This window comes from Hyperolius riggenbachi, chromosome 2 (assembly GCF_040937935.1).
Source record: "Hyperolius riggenbachi isolate aHypRig1 chromosome 2, aHypRig1.pri, whole genome shotgun sequence".
Classification (NCBI taxonomy): Eukaryota; Metazoa; Chordata; class Amphibia; order Anura; family Hyperoliidae; genus Hyperolius; species Hyperolius riggenbachi.
Window position 1 is genome coordinate 221,288,010 of NC_090647.1, and position 19,435 is coordinate 221,307,444.

The following is a 19,435-nucleotide window of genomic DNA, read 5'->3' on the forward strand; positions in this document are numbered from 1 at the left end:
GAGGCACAGAGGGGCAAAGCGGAGGCACAGAGGGGCAAAGCAGAGGCACAAAGCAGAGGTACAAACAGGGGCAAAGCGGAGACCCTGAGGGGCAAAGCAGAGGCACAAAGGGGGCAAAGCTGAGACACAGAGGGGCAAAGCAGAGGCACAGAGGGGCAAAGTAGAGGCACAGAGGGGGCAAATCAGAGGCACAGAGGGGGCAAAGCAGAGGCACAGAGAGGGTAACGCATAGGCACAGAGGAGCAAAGCAGAGGCACAGAGAAGGTACAGAGGCACAGAGAGGCAAAGCAGAGGCACGGAGTAAGGTACAGAGGCACAGAGGGGCAAAGCAGAAGTACAGAGAAGGTACAGAGGCACAGAGAGGTTAAAGCAGAGGCAAAGAGGGGCAAAGCAGAGGCGCAAAGAGGGGCAAAGCAGAGGCGCAGAGAAGATACAGAGGCACAAAGGGGGCGAAGTGGAGGAACAGAGGGGGTACCGTCGGAACTGGGGGTACAAATAGAGGCACAGAGGGGGTACAAATAGAGTGGGGGATGAAAAGACGCACAGAGAGGAGACATAGAGAGGCACAGAGGGGGGGGGGGGGCAAAACGGATACAGAGGGGACAAACAAACACTGAAGGGGACAAACAGGCACAGAGGGGGACACTGGAGGCAAATGGGGGCACATAGGAGGAAAAAGGGACAGAGATGACACAGTGTTCCGACTTCAGGTTAAGAATGAACCTACAGTCCCTATCTCGTTCATTAACCAGGGACTACCTGTATAACTTGAAATAAAAATATGAGACTTTTTTTCTTTGCAATTAATGTTCTATACAATATCTGTAATACACATACAATCATTTTATTAATAGAAAAAGCAATGGGGAGTAAATCAACCCCATTAAATGCACGTCATAAAAATACTGTACTTAAAGTGAACCTCCGGACTAAAAATCTACTCAGCAGAACTGAAAAGGCTTGGTGTTTCTTTAACAGTTTCACAGCATCAGAACTTTGTTTATCTTACCAAAGCATCATTTTTAGCTGCATTTTTATCTAAGCTCCGCCCATAAAAGAAAAAAAGCCTGGGGGCGGCGCCTAACCTTCGTGCAGGGCAGACGCATGGCGGATTAGCTCCGGCAAACTTAGCCGCTTACAGCACGCCCTGACCCCGCTCCTTCTCCCTCTTCGCTGCGATCCTCTCCCGCAAGACACCCGGAGCACTTCGGCATGGGTCCTAAGAAAAACCAGGCGTCCACGGACCCCGGAATCCCTGAGCTCTTCTCTAATAAGCAGAATGGGACCGTAATCCAAGATGGCGTTCGGCCTAGCGGCGAGAGCAGCTCACAAGGCGGTAAGAACTTAGACGCTGACAGAGTCACCAAAGCGGACCTACAAACCCTTTACCTGAACCTTGAAAGGCTTATCAATGCCTCCAAAACGGAAACCGTTAAGCAGATTAGCGAAGAACTGTCAGCTCTCGGTGAGCGAGTACACGAGGTTGAGGAGGGGCTGGAGGGGGTCAAGGCCTATTGCAGCCAGGTGGACGCTGATATCCAGGGGATGCGTGCGGATATCGCCACATTATTCGAGGCAAGGGAAGATCAAGAAAACAGGGACAGGAGAAGCAACTTCAGAATCCGGGGGGTCCCCGAGTCCATTACGGAGGTACGAGACTTTTTACTAGCACTATTCCGCCACCTTGTCCCTGATCTCCCAGAGCCGAGCTGCGGATGGATCGGGCACATAGGGCCCTGAGACCCCTGCCCAAAGAGGGCGACCCTCCCAGGGATATAATCACCAAACTCCACTACTTCAGCTCCAAAGAAGCTATCATCATGGCCTCTCGGAACCTACCTCATGTGGACTTTCAGACCCATAGGATCCTGATCTTTCCGGATCTCTCCCCCATCACCCTGAACAAACGCTGGGAACTCAAACCCCTGACCACTGCCCTTATCAAGCACGGGATTAAATATCGGTGGGGCTTCCCCTTCAAACTGATTATCCCCCACAATGGTCGGCAAATCACCATCTCCGACCCCAGCTTTATCCCGGAGGTTTTTCACAAACTAGGCCTTAAATATGTTAAGCCACCCCGCGGAGTGGCAGCAGCTTCACCTAAGAGACTTTCTCCACCAAGGCCCACGTGGTCCACAGTTCCAGAACGGAACCCCCAAGACAGAGGCCAGTCTGATGTCCCCTCAAGCAGTCCTGCTAGCCCCGCTTCCCTGGGCTCCAACGCCTGATCATCCACCACATCACCTCGCATTATACCCCTGCTAAGCGCCTGACTATATCTCTCAACACATATAAGTGGCGAGCTATGACCGGCACTCCCGCCACCCTGCCCTGACACTTATGTGGGTGCTATAGCCCTGAACTGACCTGTAGTCTTAGCACTACAGTCCTGCGATGCTCACTCGGGACACTTGGATAAGTGCCCCCCTTTCTTTTTCTTTTTCTTTTTTCTTTTTCTTGTTATTGTTTTATTTACAGCTTAACGTTAAGAATAATGTTATACAGTTATATGCTGTTCCTGTTTTAGGTGGTTCCTCCCCGGGCCAACGGGACCTTAACAGGCCCTGTTGCTTTATCTTTACCTTAACTTTTCTTTTTTTTTTTTTTTGTTTCTGTCGGATCACCGTAGTTTTAAAATATGTAGGACCGACTATATATGTTTTTTGGGGATGTAAAGGTAGTATCTTTATGTTTTCATTTGTTTCTGACTCTTTGCATGAACCATGGCCACACCAATAGTAACTACAGATAGCCCCCCTAGATCCTTAGATACTGAGGCCCCCCTTTCTGTGCATACAGATTCCTCTGCCCCCATGACCATTATTACCCATAATGTCAAGGGTCTAAACCAGGCATGGGCAAACTCGGCCCTCCAGCTGTTACGGAACTACAAGTCCCACAATGCATTGCAGGAGTCTGACAGCCACAGTCATGACTCATAAAGGCAAATGCATTGTGGGACTTGTAGTTCTGTAACAGCTGGAGGGCCGAGTTTGCCCATGCCTGGTCTAAACGCTCCCCAGAAAAGACGCCTAGCATGCCAGTATTACAAGAACGCCAATGCAGATATCATCTTTTCACAAGAAACTCACTATACTTCTAAAAAAGAACCTAAATACTGGCATAAACTCTACCCCCAGGTTTATTATGCTTCCGCCCCTCAGAAGAGATGCGGTGTAGCTGTGGTTCTCCATAAGAGGCTTAACTTTAATGTGCACAAAACTATCCGAGATCCTGAGGGCAGATACCTAATCTTAGTCGGGGATTCTAACGGATTGCTATTAACACTAGTAGCTGTTTACGCTCCCTCTGAGGGGCTGCGCCCCTTCCTCGCTAACCTGTCTTCCAAAATCTCCACCCACAGAGCAGGTAAACTCCTGTTAGCGGGAGACTTCAATGCCTCATTGGACGGAGGGCAGGGTCGTCATCGCACCCCTCCTAAATGCCTACTGAAATTTTTGTCTGACACTGGGACCTGGGACGTCTGGAGGGCGCTTCACCCCGGGGAGAGGGGGCACACCTTCTACTCCCACCCACATGACACATATTCACGTATCGACTTCATCTTTATGGATGCCACACTCCTTTCTGAAGTAATTAAGGCGGACCACTCTGGGATCTCATGGTCAGACCATGCGTCTGTCTCGGTGCAGTTCTCTTCCCTGACCCCTAGACCTAAAAGCACATGGCGCATTAATGAATCCCTGCTGGTGGATAGTGAGATCAAGCTAAAAGTGGCCTCTGAAATCTCCTCCTTTTTTAATATTAACAAGGTGGGTGATACCTCCCAAGGGATCAGATGGGCAGCTCACAAAGTGACTATCAGGGGAGAACTGATTAAGATCTCTTCTATTAAACGTAAACTAGCAATGGCTAGGATAACTGAATTAAAAAAGGAGATCAGGCGCATGGAGCTTAAGCACGCCGCTGGGACACCTTCTGTGTCTCTCTCTCGTCTCACTACTCTGAGATCCGAGCTTAAATCTCTCCTATTCCAGAAGGCTGATAGGGCCATGCGCCTGACCGCTCAAAAATTCTATGAAAAAGGAGACAAACCAAACACTATGCTAGCCAGGAAACTGAGCAATCGCCTAACACTTAACAGATTGCATCCCATCAGAAGCAGCTCGGGTGCTCTGATTCACAACCCTAACGCCATAGTGATGGAATTTCAGAAATATTACGCCCAACTGTATGATGGCACCACTACGGATAAGCTCCGCACCCCAATAAGTCACATCCAGGAATACCTGCACGATACCCCTATCCCTAAACTACCGACAGATAGTAGCCTCTTACTAAACTCTCCTATCACAGTTAAAGAGGTCCTGTCTGCCATCAAGGGCTTAAAGTCATCCAAGGCCCCTGGCCCGGATAGATACACTGCTTCGTACTACAACACCTTTAAACAATTGTTAGCTCCAGAATTATCTACCTTCTATAATAACATTCTGAAGGGTAAGGAAGATTTCCCCCCAGACTTGTCCAGGGCGTCCATAGTGGTAATACCTAAACCTGGCAGAGACCTAGCGGAGGTTACCAATTACAGACCGATCTCCCTTATCAATGTAGACGTCAAGATTTTTTCTAAAATCCTGGCGAACAGATTAAACCCCCTCTTACCAAGTGTCATCCATCTGGACCAGACAGGCTTTGTCCTGGGGAGACAAACTACGGATAACATCCGTAGGATCACTGGGTTGATTGCTGAGATGAAGCGCTGTCGAACGCCTTCTCTGCTCCTATCTTTGGATGCGGAGAAGGCGTTCGACAGGGTGGACTGGAGGTATCTCAGATTGGTTTTGCTCAAATATGGTATAGGGGGTGAATTCCTGAACGGGGTGCAAAGTCTCTACACTAACCCTACGGCCTCGGTGTGCAACATGGGCATTACCTCCCCCTCCTTCCCTATTAAGAACGGCACTAGGCAGGGGTGCCCCCTCTCCCCTTTGTTATTTGCCTTATGCATAGAGCCTTTGGCTATCAGGGTCAGGCGCTCCTCGGACGTATCTGGGATTTCAGTTGGCAGATCTGTCTTCAAAACTGCTCTTTTTGCAGATGACACAATTTTTACTCTTTCCAACCCCCTAATCTCGGTCCCAAATCTATTCAAAGAAATTGAACATTTTTGCACCCACTCAGGGTTTAAGATCAACAACTCTAAATCTGAAGCGATTCCGTTTGGTCTCACAGAGGCGCATCAGACCTCTCTCTCTCACTTCTTTGGCTTCAAATTTAGACCCAATGGGCTGAAATACCTCGGTGTCACAGTCCCCCAGGATCTCGGAGATCTCTATAAACTTAACTATGTACCTATGCTTAAAAAACTTCACAGACTTCTGGATGACTGGCAGCACTTTTGCATTTCCTTGCAAGGTCGCATATACGCAGTTAAAATGACACTACTCCCCAAAATTCTGTATCTTTTTAGAGCCTTACCCATAAGAATTAATAAAAGAGATATAGAGGGGTTGCAATCCAGGATCACTAACTTTGTATGGGAGGGACGCAGACCCCGCATCAAATACACAAATTTGGCCCGCCACAAACTACAGGGGGGACTGGGTGCTCCCAACCTCCTACATTATTACTATGCTGCCAGACTTTCACAGCTCCTTCAGTGGTCCTCCCCCAGAGGCGTGGTAAGATGGGTTGATCTAGAACAGGAGCTCATCTACCCCTTTCCAATAAAGTCACTTCTATGGACCCCTAAACCTTGTCTGGGTCCAAATTCCTCATTTTTTCCAATAAACGAATCCCTATTGATCAAAAGGACGCTGAAAAACTTTTTGACCCCAAAGGGCCATCCCTCTGTCCTCGAATCTCTACTTTATAACGAAGATTTCCCCCCTGGGGTTTGTGGCTTGGCCTGGGGGAACTGGAGAACTAGTGGGGTCCACACTGTCAATGACATGGTGTCAGATGGGACCATGCTCCCCTGGCCCCAACTTAAGGAAAAATTGGATTGGCCAGATTCTGAAATATTTAGATACTTACAAGTCTGCCATTTTATCCAGTCTCGTCAAACTGCAGGATTACAATTATCGCGCTCCTCCATTGAGTCTATTTCTTGTTCCCACCCCCTGCCACAAGGTCTTATCTCCACTATATATTATGACATCTGGTACACTAAATACTCAACCCCCTCCACGGCCATGGTGAAATGGCTGGAGAGACTTAATGGGCCTGGGGACGAAAAGCACTGGGAGCATATATTTAGCGCCATGGCCAGCTCCTCCAAACATACTCTCACTAAAGAACGCAGCTACAGAATTTTCTATGACTGGTTTCGTACCCCTGCCCAGCTTGCTAAATGGGGACTAATCCCCACTAGCTTATGCTATAGGGGTTGCCAGGCAGAGGCGGACCAAACCCATTGTTGGTGGTCTGGCCCGTGTGTGGCAAACTTCTGGGACATGAGCTTTTCCCTAGCATCTGAAGTATTGGGCCTAGAAATCCAACCAAACCCCTGGTCAGCCCTTTTCCACAAACCCCTTCCCCAACTCAGCAAACCCCAAAACAAATGGCTGGGCCAAGTATGCAACGCAGCTAAAACCCTCTTAGCCAAAAATTGGAAGACACTTCCCCCTTCTAAATCTGAGCTAATTAACAAAATCCAATCGATTTATATAATAGAAAAACTAACCTCCACCCTTAGAGAAACTACCCCATTATTTGATAAGATTTGGAACCCCACCTGATGTAAGTTCTATCCCTCCCCCCCCCCCCCCCCCCTCATTTGTCCGCTTGGTTTAATGCGGCCCTAACGACCCTGTTAAATTTATATCGCTACGATATTTGTAATAACTATGGATAATGTGCCTGAATATAATGTTGTAGTACTGTTGATATAATGTATAGTACCAACTGCTTCCTCCCAGGTTTTCTGGGCCCTTATCTGTACTTGTTATATTTAAACTCAAATAAAAACAAATTTGAAAAAAAAAAAGAAAAAAAGCCTGGGCTTTTTTCCCTGATGCTGTGCAGAGCATGATGGGATTTCCTATGTTGTTATTCACGTTGCCTAGCAACTGGGAGAGGTTCTCAGGACACAGGACAGTTGAAACTGTGTCTCATGCTTCCTATCACCTCCTTTCAACCAAAAAGATGGCTGCCATCATGAAAGCAAACATTTGCCTGTTCTTTTAAAACAGGGTGGGTAAGAGGATTATATTACCTATCTATTTTAATTAACAGTATGTTTGTTTAGGCTGGAGTTCCTCTTTAATGTTTGAACCCTGTGCTCTTTAAAATAAGAATGGTATGATAAATGCTCCAGTGCGTGCATTTGTTGCCTTGTAATAACCTATTTCTATCCTGATACAATCTACTGTGGCCCAATCCACCACCTGGCCCTTCAGGAAACAGGACATATGGAAGGAATCCATACGCTCTGTAACCCTCTTAGACGTACTCACTGGTGCAGGATCTGGTTAGGCCAAACCATCAAATACAGCGAAAAAAGGATCCGCACGCTTCAGCTGAGTTCATATAAAAGCCAGTATAGTTTATTGCAAAAAATCCACAAATAGAAAAAGACATCCACAAGGTCAAACTGACGCGTATCGGGCTCAGATACGCGTCAGTTTGACCTTGTGGGCTATAATCTACAGTGGGTTGCAAAAGTAGTCTGCCCCCTTGAAGTTTTCCACATTTTGTCACATTACTGCCACAAACATGCATCAATTTTATTGGAATTCCACATGAAAGACCAATACAAAGTGGTGTACATGTGAGAAGTGGAACGAAAATCATACATGATTCCAAACATTTTTTACAAATAAATAACTGCAAAGTGGGGTGTGCGTAATTATTCGGCCCCCTGAGTCAATACTTTGTAGAACCACCTTTTGCTGCAATTACAGCTGCCAGTCTTTTAGGGTATGTCTCTACCAGCTTTGCACATCTAGAGACTGAAATCCTTGCCCATTCTTCTTTGTAAAACAGCTCCAGCTCAGTCAGATTAGATGGACAGCGTTTGTGAACAGCAGTTTTCAGATCTTGCCACAGATTCTCAATTGGATTTAGATCTGGACTTTAACTGGGCCATTCTAACACATAGATATGTTTTGTTTTAAACCATTCCATTGTTGCCCTGGCTTTATGTTTAGGGTCATTGTCCTGCTGGAAGGTGAACCTCCGCCCCAGACTCAAGTCTTTTGCAGTCTCCAAGAGGTTTTCTTCCAAGTTTGCCCTGTATTTGGCTCCATCCATCTTCCCATCAACTGTGACCAGCTTCCCTGTTCCTGATGAAGAGATGCACCCCCCGGGCATGATGCTGCCACCACCATATTTGACAGTGGGGATGGTGTGTTCAGAGTGATGTGCAGTGTTAGTTTTCCGCCACACATAGCGTTTTGCATTTTGGCCAAAAAGTTCAATGTTGGTCTCATCTGACCAGAGCACCTTCTTCCACATGGTTGCTGTGTCTCCCACATGGCTTGTGGCAAACTGCAAATGGGACTTTTTATGCTTTCTGTTAACAATGCCTTTCTTCTTGCCACTCTTCCATAAAGGCCAACTTTGTACAGTGCATGACTAATTGTTGTCCTATGGACAGAGTCTCCCACCTGAGCTGTAGATCTCTGCAGCTCGTCTAGAGAGTCACCATGGGCCTCTTGACTGCATTTCTGATCAGCGCTCTCCTTGTTCGGCCTGTGAGTTTAGGTGGATGGCCTTGTCTTGGTAGGTTTACAGTTGTGCCATACTCCTTCCATTTCTGAATGATTGCTTGAACAGTGCTCCGTGGGACGTTCAAGGCTTTGGAAATCTTTTTGTAGACTAAGCCTGCTTTAAATTTCTCAATAACTTGATCCCTGACCTGTCTTGTGTGTTCTTTTGACTTCACGGTGTTGTTGCTCACAATATTCTCTCAACCTCTGAGGCCCTCACAGAGCAGCTGTATTTGTACTGACATTAGATTACACACTCTATTTAGTCATTAGCACTCATCAGGCAATGTCTATAGGCAACTGACTGCACTCAGATCAAAGGGGGCTGAATAATTATGCACATACCACTTTGCAGTTATTTATTTGTGAAAAAATGTTTGGAATCATGTATGATTTTCGTTCCACTTCTCATGTGTACACCACTTTATGTTGGTCTTTCATGTGGAATTCCAATAAAATTGATTCATGTTTGTGGTAGTAATATGACAAAATGTGGAAAACTTCAAGGGGGCCGAATACTTTTGCAACCCACTGTATTCCGACAATTTTTGCAATACTGGGCTTTTTAAAGAACTGCTATGGTTTTATATTTTCCACTGTATGTTACTTAATATTCACGTGTCTCTTTAAAAATCAGGTGACTCTAACCTTGGTTAGTGTGGGTGGAGTTTTCTTCCCCACCTATAAAGGTCCCACCTTCAGGAAACAGGGCTCTGTACCACTTACCAGTAATATAATCCGGACAAAAACCCTACTCCATAGTCAAGAACGGGAAGGAAGAAGAAGCATCAGCAATAATGAAAAAACAAGTTAACAAAGATATATGGTACTTTTTGATGTTTTCTTTTTTAAAGAGAGCCCGAGGTGGACTCAAAAAATGAAAAAAAAGGTAGGCTACCTGATCCTCGGGAACACTCCCGTGGGCTGCAATGGCCCACTTTCACTTTCGTGACCTCTGGGTCAGGACGCTGCACTGAGAGACTGTGTGTCTCTCATACCGTGCAGGGAGGCGGGGAAGCACAGGAGGCGTGGCCACGGAGAGAGAACTGCCCAATGGCAGCTCAGGAAACTATGCAGGAACACCCCTGGCGGGCGTTTTGAACAGGGAATCCCTCTACCTGTGTTTACCTCCGAGTTAGCGACAAATCTTGTCGCTAAACTCGGGGGGCTATAGCGTGGCGGGGGGGGGGGGGGCAGAGAGAAGTGGTTGGGGGACACAGAGCCATGTCATTAGGCAGAGAACATGCCTCTGTGGCCAATGTGCAAGATCCACCTCGGGCTCTCTTAAGCATAGGGCAGTCATAGGCAGGGGGTATGGAGTACCGGGCCCTCATCACTCTGCAGTATAGTTATGACCAAGTGAAAAATACTAATGATATTCAATACAAAAAATGAACACAATACCAGCAAAGATATCTAAGAAAGTGTTGTTAGAAGACTGTTGTTCCACAACACCTACCTTTGCTTCCTCCAGTTCTTGCTCGGCAGCATCCAGAGCCTGCTCCTTTTCTCTCTCCAGTTCCTCTGCCAGCTTGTCTATCTCTGTCAGCTCTTTGCAGAGATGTTCATTTTTGCGGGTCAGGATATCCACATGGTTGCTCACATTCTCCTTATTTTCTGTTAGGTGCACAATGTGCTGTTCCAGGCCTCGGATTGTATTTTGAAGTTCTTCAATCTACAGACAGCAAAATATCTCATCATCATCATTATCTGAAGGAAACAGATGACTGTTGGAAAAAGGACCAGGTCAACACAGGCCAAAGTACTTTTTCTGTAAAGAAACACTTGTTTACATGAATAAATTAGACCCTCGGAGATCAATTAACTTCACACTCAGAAAAACCTGTGGGCCTCATCTGCCAAAACCAACATCAAGTATACAGTACAGTACCACAAGGAAAAAACACAGTGAAGCCATTCAGGTTCATAGAATCAGTAATTTTACTTGGGTGATTAAGTAGACAACAATACAGTAGTTCGAGTATCCTAAACAAGTATCATGTGCATTGAAATACAATATACAGGTTCCCCATGACACTCTGTTCTCTGCTAAAGGCACCGTTAGCACCAATTTTTTAACCTGGATGTACTCAGCTGCGCATGCGTAGTATGTCCAACCCACCCCCCTTGTACTGCGGTCTGGACGGCAGCGAGCATGCCGGGAACAGAAGAGCTAGTGGGGCGCAGTCACAGGGGGGGTGCATCAGCCGAGTATGTCTGGGTTAAGTAGGCACAGTTAAACCACGGGGTATGAACAAAATGTTTAGTCTAAAATGTTTCCTATAATTATGCAGAGGTGATGGTGATGTTGATGTTTGCCTCTCTCCCTTTTTTTTAATTGACATACTTACCATCGTGATGGTTGGGGATATCGGTTGGAGGGTGGTCCTAGTCTGCTTATGTATATGTATTGCTTTGTATAGTTATTTACCCAGAATTCGCTTAACATGGATTGTTTGTCAGGTATCTATTAGGTAGACACTGCATGTAGTGCCTGTGGAGTATACCCTGTAGGGGTTTAAGGAACTTTGGACTAATTAGATGAGATCATTGGTCAGCTGACCATTTGGAGGCTGTCCAAGATTGGATGTGGCACACTCTACTGTTGTATATATTCACTGTGTGTTATTTGATGCATGTACACCTGATGAAGGGGGTCACCCCGAAACATGTCGTGTATTGCTGAAATTTGATAAGCGCAAGTTTAAAAACCATTTGAGTGCCTCCTTCTTGACCAAGGATCATATGTTTGTGTGGAGTGGTGAACCACAGGAGGATTGTGCACTGGCTGTTTAGGCCTGACCAGGCTTGAACTACACAGATGCCCAAGGCCACCTGGGGTAAGGGTTGCAAGGGTAAGCATGGGAGGAGCGGTAAGCATATGCACTGATCCAGACACATCTCTGTGTAGTCTCCATTTAAACATACCTGTTTGGTTCGGGTTTCCTTTAACCACTTCACCCCCAAAGGTTTTTCCCCTTAAAGTGACCCAGAGATGACTAAAGCTTCCGCTTTTTTACTTACCAGGGGCTTCCTCCAGCCCCATAAGCATGGTTGTGTCCCTCGCCGTCCTCCTACGATGTAAGCGGCTCAGTGACGTCAGTGGCGGACCTTCTGCGCATGTGCAGACCTTTTGCGCTAGCGCAGAATGCCCCGGCTGACGTCAGTCAGTCAGACTGAGTCCGACTGAGCAGCATACCGGGGTTTGAGTGCGGCTGCACAGAGAATTCCAGAAGGACTGCGGGAGGACAGCGAGGGACACAGCCATGCTTATGGGGCTGGAGGAAGCCCCGGGTAAGGGTAAAAACGGAAGCTTTATTTATCTCTGGGTCACTTTAAAAATCAGAGCAATTTTTACCTGTCAGCGCTCCTTCCATTAATTCGCCTATAACTTTATTTCTACTTATTACAACAAAACAATCTATATCTTGTTTTTTTTTGCCACCAATTAGGCTTTCTTTGGAGGTTACTTTTTGCTAAGAATTATTTTATCCTAACTGCATTTTAACAGGAAAAATAACAAAAAATTGAAAAAATGTATTATTTTTCAGTTTTTGGCCATTGTAGTTTTAAAATAATTTTAAACTCACACATTTTGGGGGCGCATGCGTGGCCATGGCCAGGATGGACACCTCTCCCTAGAGCTGCATGTGTTCCCGGCCTAAATCTCCTCCGTTAGCTCACATTAGCTTACTTTAGCTGGTTATTCTTACTGATTCTGGCGGCGGGGAGACTATGAGGAGAATACAGAACCAAAAGGCGGACCCCGGCAAGGTGGCTCCAGCCAGTTTAAATCGCTTTCTCCGAGACCCGCGTGCAAGCCAAGATGGCGGCGATCAAGCTGAGGAGGCTGCTCCCGCTTCACCCGCTAAAAAGAAGGGTGCGTAGGCTGTGAAATCTCCACCTCTTACCACCGCTGTATTGGACAAGACGCTGAAAAAGAACTGGTGATGATTAATACGATGCTGCCCTCGGCGGTCACGGAGCTCAAGTCAGAGCTGTAAGCATTGGATCCCGCACTGATGCGATTGAGACTAAACTTAACGAGTTAAATCAAAGCCACAATCCCCTTACTGAGGAACACTTGCAGACACAAGCGGGCATTACATTTTTACGTATAGCACAGGAGAACACACAGAACCGACAGAGAAGATAGAACTTGTGGATTAGAGGGGTGCCCCATTGGATTCAGAATGCGGATCACAGACCCTATCTGCTGGAACTTTTCTCATATTTAGTACCACATATTCCACCTGATCAGTGGTGCATGGATAGGGCACATAGACCCATTGCGTAATTCCCAATCTCCGAAAGATGTGATTCTGTGTATGCACTATTTTGAATCGAAGGAGCTGATAATTAATGCTACTCGTAATAAGTAGTCAGTGATGTTTAAAAGGACACCCTGGCTATTTAAAATGACCTGTCACCGGTTACTTTGGCTAAGAGAAGGGCCCTGCGGCATGTCACTCAAGCACTCAGAGATGCTGGCCTCCCATATAAGTGGGGATTCCCTTTCAAGCTTATTGTGAATAAAGGTGGGAAAACTTTATTCAACAGGACGGGGACAATACTGGTTCGTTTCTGGAATCTCTTGGTGTGCAGCCCTCTGCTACTTCCTCTCCTCGGGGAGACACCACCTTGTCTGAGACTGCAGCATCTTATAAACCCCAAAGGCAAAGACCTACCACAGAGTGGACTACGGTCCCTTCAAAGAAATCCTCTCTTGCAGGTAGTCAAAATTAATCTACATCTTGGAACAGTTCTCCTAGAATAGACAGGCCTACTTGATGGTCTGGCTCTCCACCAGGTTTTTCCTTGCTACTTTATTGTTGCCGATTAGGCCAGGCTCATGCTAGAGTTCAGTAAGACCTTGTCCCTTGATGGGTTTTGACTGGCTACTATCTGGGCTACCCCCTGACTTTACCCCATTTGAGGCCTTCCTGCATTCCGGTCTTATTTCAGTGCTGGGTGTGAAAAATGTTCTAGGTAACACTGCTGTAACATTGCAGGAAACAAAAATGGTTGCTGATAGTTGGAAAACTGAGGGCCAGTGCACACCAAAAACCTCTAGTAGATCTGCAAAATGCTAGAGGTTTTTGAAGCAGATTTCAGAGTGATTCTAGGCATGTTTTCTAAACATGCCTAGCGTTTTTTGGAGCGTTTTTGGGTAGCAGATTACAAATATTGTTACAGTAAAGCTGTTACTGAACAGCTTCTGTAACAAAAACGTCTGGAAAAACGCTCTGATGTAGCGTTTTTCAGAGCGGTTTTCCACTTTCCTATACTTTAACATTGAGGCAGAAACGCCTCAGAAATCTAAAAAATGCTGCAGCCCAGAGTTTGTGTTTGTGGGAAAAACGAACCTCTCTGGTGTGCACCAGCCCATTCACTTTCATTAGCCAAGCGGTTTTCCCCCTGAAATTGTTTTAAAAAACGCTCCAGAACCGCTCCGGTGTGCACCAGCCCATACATGACAGAAGATGGGAAATTTCAAAATCTGTTTAATTTGTCTGCCATGTGTAGTGAAAGCCCCCTGGTGGTAGACATGGTAACCACAGGTATAGAGGTGCTGTCTAATGCTAAAGAGTACTCTGACCTGGTTCCAGCTGAAAATGAGATTTCTGATTTAAGGGAACCTAAACTGAGGGTGATATGAAAGTTTCCTTTTAAAAAATACCAGTTGCCTGGCAGCCCCGCTGACCTCTTTGGCTGCAGTAGTGGCTGAATCACAGACCTGAAACAAGCATGCAACTAATCCAGTCTGACTTAAGTCAGAGCACCTGATCTGCATGCTTGTTCAGGGGCTGTGGCTGAAAGTATTAGAGACACAGGATCAGCAGGCGAATCAGGCAACTGGTATTATTTTAAAAGGAAAAATCCATATCCTTCTCAGTTTAAATCCTGGTGTGAACCGTTCCACTGTTGTCTATAGGAATTGTGTTTTTCCACTGATATTCCTGCAACTGCTGTGGAAGGTTCTTTTGATAGAGAGATAGCGTCAGACAGCCAGGAACAAAGGTTTCCACAAATTAACCTTCCCAGCGTTCAATTTCCCCAGGATTTCTGTGCAAACAGTGATAAAATTTATTTTTAAAACTTTTTTTTCCTGTAACTTGCCAAAATGTGTCAAGCAAGGGTCTAGTATACAGTGCAGGAGAGTATTGATGTGTATGCATGTTTATACTGTTCACAGCATGTTTTTTTGAACGGACATTTCTGTCCATACCGCTAGGAGGGTTAACCCTTTCCCTTCTGACAACAGTGTGTGCAACTAAAATGCGGGTCTAAATGAAGTCCAGTGTAAAAACTTTACTGCAGCTTCTTTTGAATGTGCTGAATTCACAGTCACCAGTAAAGTGTCAGTTAGTCAGGAAAGATGTTCATCTGATGTTATCCCTGTTTTTCCTGATATCATTTGCAAGCAAAGTTCTGAGGTTAATGTCGGCCATAATGCAAAAATATGTGAAGTGATAGATGATTTCAGTCACCTAGAGGCAACACAAGTGATGGTAAAAGTTCCTATTAACACCAGTATAAAATCAGAAAAAAATGGTGGGTGTACTGAGAATAGTTTTGCAGGAAAACCGAATGCAAAAGAGGCAGAAAATGTGGATGTTGTCCCTTTAATTGCCAGGCCAGAAGGTGTGCCAGTTGAGATGTTTGCCCTGGGAATAATTATGTGTACTGTGATTAAGTATATTATGGATACCGATCCCAAACATTCTGATAGTGTCCCCATTAGTGTGGTGAATTCAGCAGGTGGGAACTGTAAGGAAAAATCTGTACAGGGCGTATTATTAGCAGATTTGGTAGATGAGAGTTTTCATCTGCATTCTAAAGCTGTGTACACACTTGAAAGATTAATGAAAGATATCAGACCAATATTACCCCCTTTCATGTAGTATGAGAGCCATACTCTACACAGTCTATTCTATGGAGCTGAACTCCCCATCAGATATAAATCTTTGCAAGATCCTGCACACAAAGATGCTGTACACATTTAAAATCTGTTCCTGCAAAAGATCTGTTCCTGCAAACTGTATTCATAGTCTATGATATCTGCAGATCTCATACACACCTTGTTTAACAGATATTCATCTGCAGATCTGAAAATCATCTGCAGATCTGAAGATCCATCGTGGTGGATCTGATCTGCAGATGAATGAGTGTTTTTGAGGCTGTTGTGATCTATGTAGTGTATTGCATTTTGCTGACACTTTGTTGGATTATGCTTGGTCATGTGACTTTTCTTCACTTTTTTATTGTAATGCCTTCACTGTCCTCAATAAAAACTTTAAGTACTAAAAAGAAAAAAAACAAACACATTTTATTTGCCCATTTGTCCAGGTTATTGCAACTTTTAAAATATTTCCCTAGTACAATGTATGTCGCAAATATTTTTTCCATATGCCTCCATGGCAGCATACATATAGGTTAAGCCCCACCCCTACGAATTAACAGGACCTTAGCTATAAAAGAAAGTGACCCCTAGCGAGCAGCATTCTCATTTTTGTCCTCACCTCCGAACAGGTTGCTTAGTGTTTCATCGCTATTTATTTTTATTTTACTCTTACCTCGCCGACATTCCTGCGGCGTTCCGGCCAGGTTCAGCCTCTCCTGGTCGCAGCCCTGTTGTCATGACTAAATGTCAAATTATTCAGGGACCTTATATCTGGGGTGATGGTGGGAGCTTGATCTAAATGATCTTTTCCCCCCTTTATGGCTTCTCTGCATGACTTAAATACGATTGCAGAGCACAGTGTGATCCTTCTCACCTTTTTTTCTTCCTGTCTGCTGTCTGCAGCTGCACAGGTTAGTGGTGCATATTTCAGCCTCTCCTCCTGGGTGTTCAGTGCTGCTGAGTGTTCAGTGTGATCCCTCTCACCTGTATCTCTTGCTCTGTCTGCTGACTGCTCAGGCTCCATTATGTGAGGCATACTTCAGCCTCTCCAGGTCCTGCAGCGTCTCCCTGCTTCCCCTCTCTCAGGCCTGGGGCACACCAGAGGAGTTTTTCTGAGCGTTTTGAGTTTTTAAATCTGCTGCTAATGTTATCCTATGTGTCTGTGCACACTGGAGCAATGAGGTTTTGTAAAAAAAAAACATAGCATTACATTGGGAAGAGCTTTTAGAGGTTTCAAAAGCTCTTCCCAATGTAATGCTATGTTTTTTTTTTTACAAAACCTCATTGCTCCAGTGTGCACAGGCACATAGGATAACATTAGCAGCAGATTTAAAAACTCAAAACGCTCAGAAAAACTCCTCTGGTGTGCCCCAGGCCTCACAGTGAAAGGCTTTGAAGCTAGAGTGACCAGATTTTTGTGGGTCCAACCTGGGACGGGAGGGGGGCGGCGCGCACAGCAAAAAGTGGGGAGGACTGAGGAGCGCGCAGCGACGAAGACTGGGGGAAAATGGGCAACATGTCAGTACAAAATAAACGCAATGCGGGCAAACATGTCAGTACAAAATAAACGCAATGCGGGCAACATGTCAGTACAAAATAAACGCAATGCGGGCAAACATGTCAGTACAAAATAAACGCAATGCGGGCAACATGTCAGTACAAAATAAACGCAATGCGGGCAAACATGTCAGTACAAAATAAACGCAATGCGGGCAACATGTCAGTACAAAATAAACGCAATGCGGGCAAAAGTTTCACCAGAAAAATAACGCAATGCGGGCAAAAATTTCACCAGAAAATTAACGCAATGCGGGCAAACATTTCATGAGAAAATAAACGCAATGCGGGCAAACATTTCACCAGAAAATTAACGCAATGCGGGCAAACATTTCACCAGAAAAGAAACGAAATGTGGGCAAACATTTCATCAGAAAAGAAACGCAATGTGGGCAAACATTTCACCAGAAAAGAAACGCAATGCGGGCAAACATTTCACCAGAAAAGAAACGCACTGCGGGCAAACATTTCACTAGAAAAGAAACGTAAGGTGGGCAAACATTTCACCAGAAAAGAAACGCAATGCGGGCAAACATTTCACCAGAAAAGAAACGTAATGTGGGCAAACATTTCACCAGACAAGAAACGCAATGCGGGCAAAGTTCACCTGGAAAAAAAGCATTTACTCCCCTGGCAGAAGTCTCCGGCCTCTAGCGCGCTCCTCCCGGGACCACCTTCCCCCTGCATATCTCCCGCGATGACAGGGCTACGGCAAGATGGCGTCCGAAGCCCTGTACTGGAGACACAAATAGTGTCCAGTACAGGGCTTCGGCAGCCATCTTGCCGTAGCCCTGCTCGCCTGCCGGTGTCGGAACAGACACCGGAAGAGGAGGCTGGAGCAGGGCTGCGGGCAATGAACTGGCACGGCGTCTATAGACGCCGCTGCCAGTTCATGAGGAGAGAGTGGCCAGAGTCCCGAGGCCGGGACGTCCCGCTGCTGAAAGCGGGACGTTTCCCGGGACCTCATTAAGCCTGGGACAGCGGACCCCGAATCCGGGACGCGTCCCGGGCGATCCGGGACGTCTGGTCACTCTATTGAAGCACATGGCTTAGAGTGCATTCCAGCTTGGAACGCACAGCCATCAGACCAGGAAGTGTTTGCAGTAACTGCTCTCCAATCCCTGCTCTGGACACAGCAGAGATCTCCTCACAGCTGAGCTCTCCTCCCCTCCTCTCACAAGGCTGGATACACACAGGACTGTGCTGGCTGCAACACTACCTCCCTCTATGTCTGGCTTAAAGGTAAAGGCACTTTCCTTTCCAGGTCCATGGCAGCCTTACTACGGGGTTAATCCCGCCCCTTAACCCCACAGGACCTGTCTGTATAAATTTTGAGACCCTCCCCCCAGTCCAGTGCTTTTTTTTCCTCGTCCTACCCACAGGACTGTCATTTCAACTTTTTTTTTTTTTTTTTTTTTTTTTTTCGTTGTTGTTTTTGCCTACCTCGCTGTATTGGTGGTACAGCGTCCACGCAGCCAGCCCTTCTGCTGTGTGATGGCCCCGCTATTTGAGCTTAAACAGCTCTAAGCGGTGGATTGCCCCCTCTTTCTTGCCTGATTTTTCTGGGGGCACCTTATGGAGCGGAGTGCGCAGTAAACCTGCGCGAAGCGAGCGGGCGGCAGACTCATCCGGCGTGCGTTCCACCTCTGGGAGGAGGAAACTTTGTTTCCGGCTTCCGGGTCGGATCCACTTCCGGGGCACAGCGCATATGACGGCAGCATTCGGGAGTCTGGCGCAGTCTAGGAGGACGCGCTGGGAGACGGACCGTCGCAGAGACGTTGTTACTGCCACTCACAATCCTGCAGGAAGCAGGAGCCAAGTAAGTGCCGGCTAGAGGGATTTAGCAAGGTAACAGGAATGTGTCTCCTACCTTGTTACCGCTGCTAAAGGCAATATTTCCATTGCAGGGCAACTGTTTTGCTGCCTATTGTCCATCAGCTGCACACGGATTACTACAGATTTAAAGGTACATTACCCTACAAATGTATTATGTCCGCATTTTTCTATTCACGCTCCTCATGGCATTCCCTTTTTCTTTAGCTCTGCTGAAGGAATATGGAGGATGCTGCTGCCGCCCGCGCAACAGATCAGGCACCTCAGGATAGGTAGGCACGGTTACTAATTATTGTTTGTGGCACATTGTATATCAATTTGCTCCTCTGGTAGTAATTAACAGAAATATTTATTTCTGTTTTTTTCTACTCCCATACAGCCCAAGTGAGCACTTGGAGGATGCTGCGACACACAGAAGAGACTCTTCTGCACGTTCAAGCAAGTCAGGAAAATCGCAGACCCACAA

The 19,435-nt window shown here is 46.2% G+C and overlaps 1 protein-coding gene across 2 annotated transcripts in view; it reads right to left on the reverse strand.

The window, feature by feature from the left end:
• TSGA10 (testis specific 10) overlaps window positions 1–19,435 on the reverse strand; it is a 125,733-nt gene that overhangs the window by 90,375 nt on the left and 15,923 nt on the right. For both annotated transcript variants that reach the window (XM_068268190.1, XM_068268189.1), the window contains exon 2: window positions 10,135–10,350. In XM_068268190.1, coding sequence (XP_068124291.1) covers window positions 10,135–10,350 — 216 coding nt within the window. The remainder of the gene's footprint in view (window positions 1–10,134; window positions 10,351–19,435) is intronic.